Here is a 16,495-nt window from a genome sequence, read left to right on the forward strand (position 1 = left end):
GGGAGGGGGGAAAGGGGAGAGAACAACAGCCCCCGATAAAAGGAAAGGCAGAAAGAAGAAGAAGAAGATGGAGAGGCTCACCTTTGGCTTCCAGTTCCAGCTTCTTCTTGCGCCCCCAGGTGTTGTGGTAGTTCTCAGCTAGCTGCTCTGCCATGGCCTGTGGAGAGAGACCAGTGGTGGAGAGAGGAAAAGATGTGGTCAAAAGCGGCAGAAATTATATATTTGGGTAAGTTATGATGACTGAGGAATTTTCCCACTCTGCTTCAATAATAATAATAATAATACCCCGCCCATCTGGCTGGGTTTCCCCAGCCACTCTGGGCGGCTTCCAACAGAACACTTGTCAGAGCTGCCCAAGGCCCCAGCTCACAAAGGACCAACGCTGCTTCGTTGTTAGGTACAAAGTCTTTATTGAAGTTCAGTTTCACTTCCAGAGCCGCAGCGCGCAGCTCTACGTCTCAACTGTCAGACCGCTGATGCTCCGTCTGAGTCTCCTCCCCCCTGACACCAATTTAAGATTCTAGCCTTACTCCACCTCTTCCTCAGTTCCTTCCGCCTCTGGTTCCGCCTGGCCGTTGGGGTCTCGCCCTTTCTAGCCTCTTCTGACGCTGAGTCCCCTGAGCCTTCCCCCTCCCTCCGGCGGGCTTTAGGAGCTGGTTCCCCATCCGGGTCTCCTGCTGTTCCCCGCGCCTGCACATTTGAACTTGGCGCGCGCGCCCAGCCGGTAACTTTTCTCCTGACCATTTCACTGCTGCTGCTGTCACTGCTTCCCCCTCTGGGGGGGCTAGCTGCAACTGACCTCCCCTCCGTTGGAGGCGTGGTCAGCCCTGACTCCCTCTCTGGAGGAGACACTGCCCCTGACACATGTGACTCTTCCCCTCCACTACGCTCTGGTGGGGAAACTGGTCCCGATCCTCCACTGCTGCTTTGGGGTTCCCCTCTGGCTCCTTGTTTCTGGTGCGTCCCCCCTGGGACCCCCCTTGCCCTGACCATAGGCGCCCCCTTCTGGGAATCTTCTGATTCGCTGGAGAAGCTCATGGAATCTCTCGGGCCACTGTCATACTCCCCTACGCTGCCCTCGGATTCATCCCCTTCGCTCTCCATTTCCTCTCTCCCCAGTGCTCCTGCTCCTGAGTCCCTGACAACACTAAAATACAATAACCTATTAAACATTAAAAGCTTCCCTGAACAGGGCTGCCTTCAGATGTCTTCTAAAAGTCTGGTAGTTGTTTTCTTTGACATCTGGTGGGAGGGTGTTCCACACGGCGGGTGCCACTACCGAGAAGGCCCTCTGCCTGGTTCCCTGTAACTTGGCTTCTCGCAGCGAGGGAACCGCCAGAAGGCCCTCGGAGCTGGACCTCAGTGTCTGGGTAGAACGATGGGGGTGGAGACGCTCCTTCAGGTATACTGGGCCTTTGAGGCCGTTTAGGGCTTTAAAGGTCAGCACCAACGCTTTGTGCTCACTCACCTGCAGCTCCCTGGAAAGGGTCACTCCAGACAGGTCAATGGGCTGTGGGTTGTAGCCATGGCTGGGGTCGTAGGTCTAAGGGGGACACATAAGAACAAAGACCGCTCACTGGACGCTATTGCCTCCCCCACACCACCATCGCCTCCACCCTTGACTCCTTTCTCTTGCGCTAGGTCAAATTTTCTGGATGCCTCTCTCCCGCATAAATGCTGGAAGCTGCCTTAGACCAACTGGTCCATTGAATCTGGAAACAGTGGCTCATGTTCGCCTGTCCTGTCCCCTTTATAAAGATCTGAGGAATGAGATCATCACCCCACTCCCCATCCCAGGCCGCCCATCTGCGGCCATGTTGTTCTTTCTTTTATCAGATCAAAATGATAAGACTACAGCAAAGGTTGCTAGGTTTATCGAGGGTGCAGTGAGATTAAGGGCCACTATCTGAACGATAATCTTGGTCATTTGATTGTCCTTTTTACCCATTGTTGTATTTTTAATTGTATACATTGCTTGTTTTATGTTGCTATGGCCATTGGCTAATGCGAATGAAGTTTATCTATAAATCATCTGGAGGGCCCGAGGTAATAATAATAATAATAATAATAATAATAATAATAATAATAATTTATTATTTATACCCCAGCCACTCTGGGCGGCTTCCAAAAAATATTAAAATACTGTAGTACATCAAACATTAAAAGCTTCCCTAAACAGGTTGAGGAAGTCTGAGCTATACTCCCTAAATTGCAACTTTTCAAAGTGTGGGTGGATCTACACACAGAAAAAGTCAGAAATTATATCAGGAAGGGATATAAGGTCAGCATTTTCCCTTCGGCTCTTTGCCACAGCAACACGTTCCCTGCCTTGCTGTCTTTGGTTCCTTGTCTCCTTGCTTCTTGATCCTCGGACCCCTGACTTCGTGACTCCTTGCTTTTGGACCCTCAGACCCTTGGCTTCTTGACTCCCGGCTCTCTGACCCTCAGACTCTTGGCTTCCTGACTCCTGGCTTCTGGACTCCAGTTCCTGCTCGCACCCCGCCCCTGATCCCGACATCCCCAGCCGGGACTTTGATCGCCCGTGAACCGGACCGTGACAGAAGGAGGAAATATGAAAGGGTTGGTTAAGAACCCACACAACCCTCTCAAAATTGTGGCCTCCCAAGGGGCTTTTCATTTTTTTAAAAAAAGCATTTAGGGCAAGAAACATTTAGGGCAAGAAACAACCCCCAGATGTTCTTTCTCCTCCTAAGACACTTCGGGACAAACCTGGGTTGTTTGTGAGATCTTGCGGGTCTTTTTCTTCTCGGTCTTCTCCTCTTCGCCCTCCCGGGCCTTCTCAACAGTCCACTCCCAAGCGATCATGGCCTTCAGAGACTCCTTGATGGGCCAGCGGTAAATTTCCTTATCCTACAGAAAGGGAAAAGTGATATTGAATTTTGGACAGAGAAGGAGAGAAAGGACTATGGCAAAGAATTACCGCATTTACTCAAATCTAATGCTCACCTTTACAGTGGTGCCTCGCAAGACGAAAAGAATCCATTCCGTGAGTCTCTTCGTCTTGCGAAGCAAGCCCATTAGCGGCTTAGCGGATTAGCGCTATTAGCGGCTTAGCGGGCTAAGCGGATCAGCTGATAAGCGGCTTAGCGGATCAGCTGTTTAGCGGCTTAGCGGATCAGTTGATAAGCAGCTTAGCGGCTTGGAAAAAGGGGGGGGGAAAGGAAAAAACCCCCGCAGGAACTCGCAAGACATTTTCGTCTTGCGAAGCAAGCCCATAGGAAATTCGTTTTGCGAAGCACCTCCAAAACGGAAAACCCTTTCGTCTAGCGGGTTTTCCGTCTTGCGAGGCATTCGTCTTGCGGGGCACCACTGTATTTGGGCCAAATTAGGTTGCGAAAATTACGGTGCACATTAGATTCGATGGCGCATTAGACTTGAGTAAATACGGTAAGCTGTGGTTCCCCATTACATCCTGAGAATTCTATTACGATCCAATCTGGCCACATAAGAGGAGAGCTCTCTAACAAGGTGATTGATAGCCAACTGAATATTTCTAAGTCAAATCTCCACCCCCACTCACCATTCCCCCCTCCACCTCTTTCCCCCTTTTCTTCCTAATGTAACACTAATGTCTCAACAAATGAAACTGATCTGTAAAAAAATGTAACTTGAAAAGAGACACTGCACATACTTTTGCAAACCAAGAAAATCTTTGATAAAAATATATTAAAAAAATATATCTGCAAACAAGAAATCCAATTTTCATCTCTTCATTTGAAAGTGTTATAACATTCCTAATCTTGTAACCAGCTGGATTCCTGACATTATAATGATACAAAACATTCATCTGCTACCTGAATAATCATTTCTGCTTTAAAATGCTTTCCCCCCCCTCCAAGAAGGTTTAGTCTGATGTACAGTGCCAAAATCCTTTTGGCCAAGGCACAGCCTGACTCCCTCCTTTGGCAATCCACACAGAACTTCTCGCCCAATGGTTGCCATTAATTTGATTGGAATTAATTTTATAATGAAATGATTTTAGAATGTTTTATCATTTTACTGTTGTTAGCCGCTCTGAGCCCGGCTTTGGCTGGGGAGGGCGGGATATAAATAAAATAATAATAATAATAATTATTATTATTATTATTATTATTATTATTATGCATTTTCTTTTGGTCTGAAATTCTAAATTTCAGATTCAGTTGGTCTGTCAAGCACCAGAATTCTGCGACTTTTGCCTTTAGCTTGCAACTGGACTCGGGAGTCAAAAGGTTCTACCCGGCTTCTACAGGGTGCAATATTTACCTTTTCCGAGAACGTTTTGTAAGGGCGCAGCATGGGGTTCGTCTTAGCCTCTTCATCGACCACCTCCCCAAACGACCAGTTATTCTGAATCTGCAAGTGGGAGATCAAATGGTGTCATATCCATTTCTTTCCAAGCAGACGGAGGCAGAGAGCCTCATCTTCCTGGAGCTTGGAAGGTGTGTGTGTGTGTGTAGGGTCACGTGGAGGCTCCTTACCTTGTCAAAGGCCCACTTCTCATGGGTATACTCGGCATACTTGTTGATGAAAGAGTCCAGCCTCTCAGGAATGATGACGCTGCAAGAAAGAACATTTTCATCAGATGCGAGGCTGGGCAGTTACAGGGGAGAAGTGACAGGAAGGAGCAGTGCCCATACACGGCCCTGCAAGGTTTAATCATTCCTGCCAACTCTCAGCGCTGGATTCTGCAGCCTGGAATAAATCCAGGAGAGGAAGGAAATACTGAAGGAGTTGGAGGGCGTTTTTAGCAAGGAGCAGAAAGTGTTAGAAATCCTGCTCCATGATTGCAGTCATGGGAATTTTTGTCTATCACATGATGGTATATGTTTTGACTCCACAGAGTGGAAAGTGACGGAGACAGGATGTTTGTGTTACTATGTTCCGTGAAGTGGGACTATTGTCCTTTGGGTTTTTTTCTCTTTGCTGTCTGATGCTAGAGAGAGGGGGAGCCATGTTGCAGTGCTCCGTGTGTGTTTATATGTAAATAAAGTAGATTAGCCAAAATGCTGAGTTGCTGAGGTTTGTCACGCGAACTGCGCAGACTCTGCGGATCCCTAAGTGTGCTGGTGTTGGTTGGCATCAGTCACTGTGATGTTCAGGCTGAAGAAAGCTTTTGAAGCTCCCGAACGATCGACCAGGAGGGAGAGAACATGCCAGTTGGGCATGTGTCTCTACCAGGATCCTACTCGAGTGTAGGACGAGCTCCTGACAGAAAGGCTAAATCCCTCTTCCCCTCTTTCAATCTTTCCCTAAAAGTTCACTGTCTACCCCTGCACTGGCATTACCTCAGCAGGCCTGCTAACGTTTATGTTTATTTTTATGACGCCACAGATCTCCCGCCTTTACTTCAAGGAGCTACAAGTGGAATACACGTCCTCCCCGTTTTGCTCCTCACAACAGCCCTGTGAGGTAGATTAGGTCTGAGAGATGATGACTAGCATGAGCTTTGCGGCCAAACGGGGATTTGAATCGGCATCCAAACCACTACACCATGTGCGTCCTTCCGCACTGAGGAGTGTCTCCACCCCCATCGTTCTGCCCAGACGCTGAGGTCCAGTGCCAAGGGCCTTCTGGCGGTTCCCTCGTTGCAAGAAGCCAAGTTACAGGGAACCAGGCAGAGGGCCTTCTCGGTGGTGGCACCCGCCCTGTGGAACGCCCTCCCACCAGATGTCAAAGAGAACAGCAACTACCAGACTTTTAGAAGACATCTGAAGGCAGCCCTGTTCAGGGAAGCTTTTAATATTTGATGCATTACTGTATTTTAATATTTTGTTGGAAGCCGCCCAGAGTGGCTGGGGAAACCCAGCCAGATGGGTGGAGTCTAAATAATAAATTATTATTACTATTATTATTATTATTATTATTATTACTTAAACATCACTCACTTGAGGGTCTCCACAGGCTTGGGGTCGAAGTTGCCCTCAGCATCCACAGACGCCTTCTTCTCTGTCTTGGATGAGTAGCTGGCATCCACGTAGTCAGGGGGCAAGGCCCCCGCAATGGCACACAGGCAGGGCATGGCAAGCTTGTACAGGTCAGGGTCAAATTTCTGGGCACCGTGAATGAGAGAAGCAACGGTGGGTGAATTGGCAGACGGAAAAGAAGACGACCCACATTCCTGGCCATTCCCCACCCTCCCAACTGAGTTGCCCTTGGCAGTGACCCCTCCTGACAGACACTCATAGCCAAGGGCAGCCAGGAAAGAGGGAGACAGATCAGCTGGAAGCCAAAGGTCAGAGGCCAGCTCAAGCAGGCTAAATGCTTGAGCCAGTCAGCCTGAAGGCTGGTCACATAGTAGGGCATGGGAAGACACTTTAAATATTTTATTATTGGTATATAAGGCCTTATGCAGCTTGGGACCAGGCTCCCTCTGTCATTTTATGGAATAATCATCGCAGGGTAAAAAAGGTAAAGGACCCCTGGACGGTTAAGTCCAGTCAAAGGTGACTATGGGGTGCAGCGCTCATCTTGCTTTCAGGCCGAGGGAGCCGGTGTTTGTCTGCAGACAGCTTTCCAGGTCATGTGGCCAGCAGGACTAAACTGCTTTGGGAGCAACAGAACACTGTGACGGAAACCAGAGCGCATGGAAACGCCATTTACCTTCCCACCACAGCGGTACCTATTTGTCTATTTGCACTGGTGTGCTTTCGAACTGCTAGGTAGGCAGGAGCTGGGACAGAGCAACAGGAGCTCACCTTGTCGCAGGGATTCGAACCGCCGACCTTCTGATCGGCAAGCCCAAGAGGCTCAGTGGTTTAGACCACAGTGCCACCCGCATTACCTTTAATAATCATCATACCATCATAGGAATGGCTTTGTTTGGTGTGGTGTGTAATTTTCTGCATTTTATATTGTGTCTTATTTTACTGCAAAACACTTCACACATCACCGTATTCCCAGGCTGACCCAATGGATCCTACTTAAGATCAAAGTTAGGTACAACTGCTTACCTTGTGGGACAGAGACTCAAAAATGCCCCAGAAGAGCTTCCGGGTCAGGTGAAGCTCCTCCTCAGAGGTGACCCCATAGTTGGCCCAGCCAGTGGGAAGGCAGTAGTACTTCCAGCAACGCTCGTAATGATTGGTCAGGAGCTGGGCAGGGTGGAGAAAAGGAGTCAGCAGGGAGAGGGGCTTCCCGTCAAGAACACAATTTTCTTCATCCTCCAGACCAGCCTTTGCCAACCTGGTGCCCTCCCAAAGTTTTAGACTACAAGTCCCATTGGTTCAAACCAGTGCAGCCATGCTACCTGGGGCTGATGGGAGTTGCAGTCCAAAACACCTGGAGGGCACCAGTATGGCAAAAGCTGCTGCAGACAGCCTGGTGTGTTCCATATGACAACATTCCCCCCCCCCCACACACATGCACTGCTCACCTTCAGAGACATCTTTGCAAACTCATTGAGGATGGGCACATCAAATACCAGCCGGCGCAGGAGATGCTGGAGCATGGAGGGCCTGATATACCTGGAAAAGTAGCCCGCAATGAAATTTCGTGTTTGGGGGACCAAAAATATTAAGGAGCAGGGGTAGGGTCAACCTCTTAAGTGTACAGTCATACCACGGGTTAAAGTAGCTACGGGTTAAGCATTTTCAGGTTGCGCTCCGTGGCGACCCGGAGGTAAGGGAACGCGTTACTTCCGGGTTTCGCTGCTCGTGCATGCGCGAATGCTCAGAATAACGTCACGTGCATGCGCAAAAGCGGCGAATCGCGACCCGCGCACGCGCAGACACGGGTTGCGTTCGCTTCAGGATGCGAACGGGGCTCCGGAACGGATCTCGTTCGCATCCAGAGGTACCACTGTATTTGTATGGAGGGACCAAGCTTCTTCAGAAGGAACACTGGCTGTGGCTAGCCAGATAGAGACAAAGGCCATATAGATCCAGATGCAGTTAGATCATAGGAGAGAGAGAAATAGTCACAACAGGTCCTGATGTGAGCGTTGACCTCAGCAGAGGCAAATCAGGACAAAAGTACCCTGGACAGCTCCATACAGGGCTCACCTTGAAAAATGAATGAGAGCGAAGCTTAGATGTTGCTTCAACAACAGTCACTCTCAGACCAAGTTTTATACACTAGCTCTGTCTCAATTGCTAGCTCTGCCTTCACTCTCCAGCTGTCGTTTACTCCAGTGCAACAAGGAAGACTCTGGCGCAATACAACGGGCCGGAGGGGTAGAAGAAGAAGGAGTTTGGATTTGATATCCGGCTTTATCACTACCCGAAGGAGTCTCAAAGCGGTTCACAACCTCCTTTCCCTTCCTCCCCCACAACAAACACTCTGTGAGGTGAGTGAGACTGAGACTCCAGAGAAGTGTGACTAGCCCAAGGTCATAGAATCATAGAATCATAGAATCATAGAGTTGGAAGAGACTACAAGGGTCATCGAGTCCAACCCCCTGCCAAGCAGGAAACACCATCAGAGCACTCCTGACATATGGTTGTCAAGCCTCTGCTTAAAGACCTCCAAAGAAGGAGACTCCACCACACTCCTTGGCAGCAAATTCCACTGTCGAACAGCTCTTACTGTCAGGAAGTTCTTCCTAATGTTTAGGTGGAATCTTCTTTCTTGTAGTTTGGATCCATTGCTCCGTGTCCGCTTCTCTGGAGCAGCAGAAAACAACCTTTCTCCCTCCTCTATGTGACATCCTTTTATATATTTGAACATGGCTATCATATCACCCCTTAACCTCCTCTTCTCCAGGCTAAACATGCCCAGCTCCCTTAGCCGTTCCTCATAAGGCATCGTTTCCAGGCCTTTGACCATTTTGGTTGCCCTCCTCTGGACACGTTCCAGTTTGTCAGTGTCCTTCTTGAACTGTGGTGCCCAGAACTGGACACAGTACTCCAGGTGAGGTCTGACCAGAGCAGAATACAGTGGCTCTATTACTTCCCTTGATCTAGATGCTATACTCCTATTGATGCAGCCCAGAATTGCATTGGCTTTTTTAGCTGCCGCGTCACACTGTTGGCTCATGTCAAGTTTGTGGTCAACCAAGACTCCTAGATCCTTTTCACATGTACTGCTCTCAAGCCAGGTGTCACCCATCTTGTATTTGTGCCTCTCATTTTTTTTGCCCAAGTGCAATACTTTACATTTCTCCCTGTTAAAATTCATCTTGTTTGTTTTGGCCCAGTTCTCTAATCTGTCAAGGTCGTTTTGAAGTGTGATCCTGTCCTCACCCAGGTCACCCAGCAGCTGCATGTGGAGGAGCGGGGAATCGAACACGGTTCACCAGATTACGAGTCCACCGCTCTTAACCACTACACCACACTGGCTCTGTGAGCTCCTCCTGTGCATGTGCTTCCTCCTCTGAGTTCCTCCTCCCAATCTGAATCCCCAGTCTCATTCCCCAAAGAAGGGGAGTCTAACCCCGGGGTCGTGGGAGAACAGAACATATGTGGGCAGATTAATACAAGAAGCAGCCATGACAAAGAAGGAATTCAAGGCCTGCCCAACTTCCCGAGTCGAAGAGGCAAGTTGTTCACCTGTTGGAATGGTGCTCCATAGTTTTGGGGCCACCCTGAGAAGTCCCCGTCATCATTTGCATTCACCTACCTAACTGATCTTGGGACGCGGGTGGCGCTGTGGGTTAAACCACAGAGCCTAGGACTTGCCGATCAGAAGGTCGGCGGTTCGAATCCCCGTGACGGGGTGAGCTCCTGTTACTCAGTCCCTGCTCCTGCCAACCTAGCAGTTCGAAAGCACATCAAAGTGCAAGTAGATAAATAGGTACCGCTCTGGCAGGAAGGTTTCCGTGCGCTGCTCTGGTTCGCCAGAAGCGGCTTAGTCATGCTGGCCACATGACCCGGAAGCTGTACGCCGGCTCCCTTGGCCAATAAAGCGAGATGAGCGCCGCAACCCCAGAGTCGGCCACGACTGGACCTAATGGTCAGGGATCCCTTTACCTTTACCTTACCTAACTGCTCTTAAGGGCGGGCATTCAAGAAGGACCCCCAAGGACGTGAAGGCAGTGCTTCCGGTAACCCAGGGCGTAAAAGGTCTACCCTGAAATTAGGGCGCCTCCTCAATACCTGCACAGCGCCATGAGGCACTCTTCAATGACGTCACGCTGCGCTTTGGTGAGGGAGCGCCCCCGTGACAGCCGGTAGATGGTGTGCAGCATGGAGTCCACCATGATGGCCCGGTGCTCAGTGCCGGCGAAAAGGGGGGCACACTTGGTGATGAGCGGCAGCACTGCCAGGCACAGGTAGCGATTCATGGCCAGAGCCATCTCTGTGGTGCTGAAGGCAGCCTGCGGTGGGAGAAAGGAAAAGGTCAGAAGCGTGGGAGATGAGAAGGGCCTGTCAGTTTGCATTTCTTAGTGCAGAAAATATTGATCTGATTTCGTTATATATAAAGAAGATAAAAATCGTATTTTTTGCTCTATAAGACTCACTTTTCCCCGTATTTTTTGCTCTATAAGACTCACTTTTTCCCTCCTAAAAAGTAAGGGGAAAGGTGTGTGCGTCTTATGGAGTGAATGCAGGCTGCGCAGCTATCCCAGAAGCCAGAACAGCAAGAGGGATTGCTGCTTTCACTGCGCAGCGATCCCTCTTGCTGTTCTGGCTTCTGAGATTCAGAATATTTTTTTTTTGTTTTCCTCCTCCAAAAACTAGGTGCGTCTTTTGGTCTGGTGCATCTTATAGAGCGAAAGATACGGTATACGTTTTTGAAAAAACAAGAGTCATTCCTGTTGGGAATGGTGGGAGAAGACATTGACAAGAATGACCAGAAACTGTTCTTATACACAACGGTGGCAAGGTTATTGCTGGCTCAGGTATGGAAACAGCAAAAATTGCCTACAATAGAAAATTGGCAGTACAAGGTTATGGAATACGCAGAAATAGCCAAATTAACAGCAAAAATTTGACATCAGGGGGATGAAACATATCAAAAAGAATGGGGAAAATTTATGTTATATATAGAGAAGATGATGTGAAATAGGGAAACCAGTAGAATTAAAATAATATCTCATAATGGGAAAATACAAGAAATTTACTGGATAATAATATCAAAATGAATTAAAAATGTATATTAGGATTATTACTGAACAATATTTGTAAATGAATATAGACAGACAGCAAGAATTTGTATATATAGAAAGATTTATTTGTTTACGGACATTTAATGGAAAAAATGAAGAAGAACAATCTTATGGAAAATGGACAAAGACAATGCGAAAAGTCAAACAGGACACAAAAAAGCCAGAAGAAGGAAGGAGGGAAGTCAGCCCGGGAGAGCAAGAACAAATGTGAAATATAATGTATGTGTATGTACAGTATGTAACTAAAAATTCAATAAAGATCATCTGAAAAAGAAAGAAAGATCTGATTTGTAGAGATCTTTCCTATTCCAATTAATTCAGGAGGGTTCTTGGAGCTGGATGAAGTATAATTGCCTCTGGTCTATTGTTTGGGAATCCTGCAACATGTTTAAGTTTTTACTCTGCTAACTATACATTGGAGTTCTACTCCGGATCAATATTGAGTGGAATTTCAATGACAGGGCATCAGAAGGGAAGACCATAGAACATGAGAAGAAACCTGCTGGGGAAGATATTGGGACAAAGTGGACTCTGCAGTTAAGCAGTAAAGGGGAAACGTATAGCAAAAGTGAACTATTAGGTTTTCATTGACGCAGAAAGAAGGAAAGGAAATTTACTTTAGAAACAACAATTCTTGTTTTATTGCAGACTGACAACTTGATCACCTTACTTGCAGATATAGTGGTACCTCGGGTTACATACGCTTCAGGTTAACTATGCTTCAGGTTACACACTCCGCTAACCCAGAAATAGTGCTTCAGGTGAAGAACTTTGCTTCAGGAAAAGAACAGAAATTGGGCTCCGGCGGCACGGCGGCAACAGGAGGCCCCATTAGCTAAAGTGGTGCTTCAGGTTAAGAACAGTTTCAGGTTAAGTACGGACCTCCGGAACGAATTAAGTACTTAACCCAAGGTACCACTGTATCGGAAGTGTTAGAATACTGCAGGATTTGACAAGTGGGCAGCTGATGTTAAAGGATAATAAATTAAAATTAACAAAGAAATGATTGTGATATAGGGAATGGAATGTGAATTAGAAATGATTGGGGAAACAATGCAGAAACAAAAGGAAATTATGGAGACACTGAAAACAAAGCGTGGGAAGCCAATTTTTGGAAAAATTGTACTAAATTTGTTTTAATCTGTGGTGGATTTGATAAAATTTGCTAAAAACATTTTTCTTTAGGCAAGCCAACCCAGACATGTGGAATACTGACATACGTTTTAAACCTGGTTTTTATCTTGTCATGGGTGGCAATTATGTTTTTTGAATGTTTTAAATTCCTTTTGTTCCATTTGGTTTATTTGTTAAGTTTGTATACCACCGCCCTCCAGGGAGGTCCACAGCATGAAAATACAAAATAAGAACACAAAATATACAATAAAAGCAATAACGAAACCAACCAGCCAACCCACAACCCTCCTCCCATGGTTGTTTTTAATAATTCCATTGTTTCATTCTTTTCGTAAGCCTCTTTGAGGTTGTTGCTTTTGTTTTGTTTTTTTAAAATATTTTTTATTAAGCAATTTCAACAGAACAAATTATCCGTCCAAATAATCAATTACATTATTTCCCCCCTTTTTATTCCTCCCCATCCCTCCATCTCCCCCCCCCACCTGAGACTTCCCTCAGCTCCCTTCTCTGATTTATTTGCACATATTATTCTCTGCATGTTAAAAATTGTACATATCATTGCCTTATCTATCATTTATTCTATTAATAAATTTGTGGGTGTTTATTCAAAACCTGCCAAGGAGTCCAAGGCATTTTGTTTTGTTTTTTTAAGTAATCTGTAAAAAGTTCCCAATCTTCCTTGAAGTCAAGATTATCCTTCTCACGTAATTTATGTGCCAACTTTGCCAATTCTGCATAACTCATCAATTTTTCTTGCCATTGTTCTTTCATTGGGATTTCCTTGAGGTTGTTGCTTTTGGACAATCAAGTGGTATATTAATTTATAATCACTCAAACAAACAAACAAACAAACAAACAAACAAACAAACAAGCAAACAAGCAAACAAACTGTTAAGCTGTGGGTGAACATATCAGACGACACAGTGATTCTTCAAACAGCTCTTGTTTATTCACAGGCCAGAACAGAACTGAACTGAAGGGTTCAGTCAGCCTGCTTATATAGAGCTCCAGTACAACATAACTGTAACAATTTTCTAAAACTATCCAATCACTGAACGTCACTTTCGATCCCTTATTTGCATAACTATCTACAGTATCCCCCTGCTGGCCCAGGGTGAGAACTTCAGTACATAACACAAACAAAGTCCAGCATCCTGATTTCATAGTGGCCAGCCAGATTCCCCAATGGGAAGCCCCCAAGCAACAGTCTGACCCTCATGTGGTGTCCAGCCAATAGTATCCATCCCTTCCTATCCCAGCACTCACCGTGTCCAATGAGGCGGCGGCTCTCATGTCAGGCAAGAAGCCCACCTCCAGCACGCTGAGAAGGAAGTCCTGGTTGTCAATGCCGTAGACCCGGTCCAGGAACAACACCATGGGTGCCTTGTGGTCAGGCACAAAGCTTGCAGACATCTTGGGCTCGACAACGCTGCCATCTACACACAAGCAAGAGAAGAACATGAGCAGGTGGAGGAGAGAGAGCAAGCCAGGCTTCCGGAAGCCGGTTGGGGTGGGGAAAGAAAAGCAGGCAGAGGAAGGAGCAGCAAGTGCACATGGAAGGTTCCGGAAGGGCCTGGAAGGTTCTCGGGACCAGGAGAGGTCCCGCCCGGCCACCGTACCTTTGCCAAACGATGGGATCTGCAGAGGTAGACTGATGACCCCGACAAGATCCTCCAGGGGCACCAAGGAGCGCAAGATGGCCCTGATTCTGAGGGCTTCGCCTTTTCCGGCCTGGATGAGCTGTTCAGAAAGAAGGAGGCAAGGCGTGAGGAGGAGCCAGTTGGTTAGGGACCTGATCCAATGCCCACTTTGGAAGAAAGGGTGCTGGGGAGGGGGGTTGAGAGCCAGCAGAGGACTGTGCTGGAGGGTGGGTGGGATCAGTGCAAGGTGAAATGTTGTGGGGTTTTTTTGGGGGGGTTGAAGTGGGCTATCTCTAGCATTGCAGACAGTGAAGGGAGTGGAGCGATGCTGCTTACATGCATCTCAGGGGCGCAGCGCCCCAGCAAATCGATGAGGGCGGCATAGAAGGACATGATTGCGTTGCCCAAATGCACCCGGTTCTCCTCGTGGGATTCCTCTCCCCCAAATCTGGTAGAGAGAGAAAGAGAGAGAGAGAGAGAGTAGGAAAAGGGGAGAAGAATCATCAGCCGTTCATGCAGCGAAGGTGGGGAGCATGGGGGGAGGGGCAAAACAAAAACAAACAAACAAACAAACAAACAAACGTTGAGAGTAGGGAAAAGGAATGAATACTATTCACGAAGTGTGTGTGAAAATGAAGTTGTAGCCAGAGAGGTCAGACAAGTGGTCACCATGTCAGCAGAGTGCAGAATGCGGCCATCAGCTTAGAACAGGGGCCGGCAAGGTTTACCTTGCCTGGGCCTGTTCACTCCAGCGGAGACCCCTCCATGGGCCAGATTGCGCATGCGCGATTTCCGGTGTCGGCGTCTGCGCAGATGCGATTTTCGGCATCTACGCAGATGTGATTTCTGGCACCGCTGAAGCGAGTCCCTGTTCCGCGCTGTGCCGGTTCAGCGCAGTGCGCAGGGACTCACCAAGTGGGCGGCTTGGCTCGTGGGCAGCTCGTGGGCCGTATAAACGACCCCCATGGGCCGCTTGTGGCCCATGGGCCTTAGGTTGCCTACCCCTGGCTTTGAATATTGTGGCACCGCCAACAACCCGAATTCTTAGCTTTTACATTGAAAAAAACCACACAGATCAAGGCTCCAGTCCTCCTGAAGGCGGAGGCGAAGTGAAGTGGAGAGGGAAACGGAGAAGGGAATTTTTGATTTGAGCTAAGAAATCAGGGGGATGCAGGTGGTGCTGTGGGTTAAACCACAGAGCCTAGGACTTGCCGATCAGAAGGTCGGCAGTTCGAATCCCCGCAACAGGGTGAGCTCCTGCTGCTCAGTCCCTGCTCCTGCCAACCTAGCAGTTCTAAAGCACATCAAAGTGCAAGTAGATAAATAGGTACCACTCCGGCGGGAAGGTAAACGGCGTTTCCACGCGCTGCTCTGGTTCGCCAGAAGCGGCTTAGTCATGCTGGCCACATGACCCGGAAGCTGTACGCCGGCTCCCTCGGCCAATAAAGCGAGATGAGCGCTGCAGCCCCAGAATCGGTCACGACTGGACCTAATGGTCGGGGGTCCCTTTACCAAGAAATCAGGGGGTCTGACTCTTGAGACTAGTCCCATTTTGGTACTGCTCGGAGCATGTGAGGCAACGGTAAAAAGAAAGTGATGCTGAGCATGTGCAGAAAGGTGGGAAGGTTGTTTGGAACGGCTCTCTACAGGGACTCAGGCCTGTAGTGAGGGAATCTGGGAAAGCGTCACAGACTCATAGAATTGTAGAATTGGCAGGGACCACAAGGCCCATCTAGTCCAACCCCCTACAATTCAGGAATCTTTTGCCCAGCGTGGGGCTCAAACCCACGACTCAGATTAAGAGCCTTATGCTCTACTGACTGAGCTACCAAGGCTACTTGTCAGGCAAGTATTTGACTTGTGTGCTAAGAGCTGATCCGTGAAGCTAGCAAGGCACCTTTTCAACAAGAGAGATAAGCTGGAGCAAGTCATATGCTGCTGCTCTGCTCAATGCGCTGAGCAACAAGAAAGCCTCTGCTCCTCTTGCTGTTCCTGGAGAAACAGAACAATTTTGCCTCCGCCTTCACCATCCTTTCCAGCCCGTCCCAGTTTAACAGGAGCTGTTAAATTGGAAAGGGGTGCAGCTCAGTGGTGCTGCCGCCACCTGTTTGCAGGCAAAATGTCCCTGGCATCTTCAATCCTGGGAATGTCCTGGAGAAGCACTGCCAGGCAGTGTAGACAACACAGAGCCAGAAGGACCAGGCATAAGGCTGCTTTGTATATACCTCCAGGCTAAGACCTTTAGTTCAGTGGCTGTGCATGTACTATGCATGCATAAGGTCCCATGCTCAATCTCCAGGTAGGCTAGGAATGTTCCCAGGCCAAACTGCCACTGCCAGTCAGTGTAGGCAGTACTGAGCTACCGTATTTTTCGCTCTATAAGATGCACCAGACGATAAGACGCACCTAGTTTTGGGGGGAGGAAAACAAGAAAAAAAAATTTTTTGAATCCCAGAAGCCAGAACAGCAAGAGGGATCTGGCTTCTGGGATACTGTGTGGCTGTTCTGGCTTCGGGGATAACAGCGCCAAGCCTCTTCAGGGCAGCAGGATGAAGGCTCCCCCTGCCCGGAAGAGGCTAAGGGAGAAGCCAGGACAGGTGCCTCGCTGAAGGGGTGCTGTGCAGTTCTCCCTCTCTGCGCAGCACCTCTCCTGCGAAGGAGAGGCACTGCGCAA

The 16,495-nt window shown here is 48.2% G+C and overlaps 1 protein-coding gene across 11 annotated transcripts in view; it reads right to left on the bottom strand.

The window, feature by feature from the left end:
* The window catches only part of RYR1 (ryanodine receptor 1), a 228,207-nt gene that overhangs the window by 84,697 nt on the left and 127,015 nt on the right, over window positions 1-16,495 (bottom strand). For all 11 annotated transcript variants that reach the window (XM_083626671.1, XM_083626668.1, XM_083626667.1 and 8 more), the window contains exons 45-56: window positions 14,158-14,269; window positions 13,801-13,921; window positions 13,448-13,617; window positions 10,035-10,255; window positions 7,376-7,466; window positions 6,954-7,094; window positions 5,889-6,052; window positions 4,482-4,560; window positions 4,267-4,356; window positions 2,731-2,871; window positions 1,469-1,543; window positions 82-157 (exon numbers count right to left, since the gene is read on the bottom strand). In XM_083626671.1, the coding sequence (XP_083482797.1) occupies window positions 82-157; window positions 1,469-1,543; window positions 2,731-2,871; window positions 4,267-4,356; window positions 4,482-4,560; window positions 5,889-6,052; window positions 6,954-7,094; window positions 7,376-7,466; window positions 10,035-10,255; window positions 13,448-13,617; window positions 13,801-13,921; window positions 14,158-14,269 (1,481 nt within the window). The remainder of the gene's footprint in view (window positions 1-81; window positions 158-1,468; window positions 1,544-2,730; window positions 2,872-4,266; window positions 4,357-4,481; window positions 4,561-5,888; window positions 6,053-6,953; window positions 7,095-7,375; window positions 7,467-10,034; window positions 10,256-13,447; window positions 13,618-13,800; window positions 13,922-14,157; window positions 14,270-16,495) is intronic.

This window comes from Podarcis filfolensis, assembly GCF_964270895.1.
Source record: "Podarcis filfolensis genome assembly, chromosome: 8".
In the NCBI taxonomy this organism is placed as follows: domain Eukaryota; kingdom Metazoa; phylum Chordata; class Lepidosauria; order Squamata; family Lacertidae; genus Podarcis; species Podarcis filfolensis.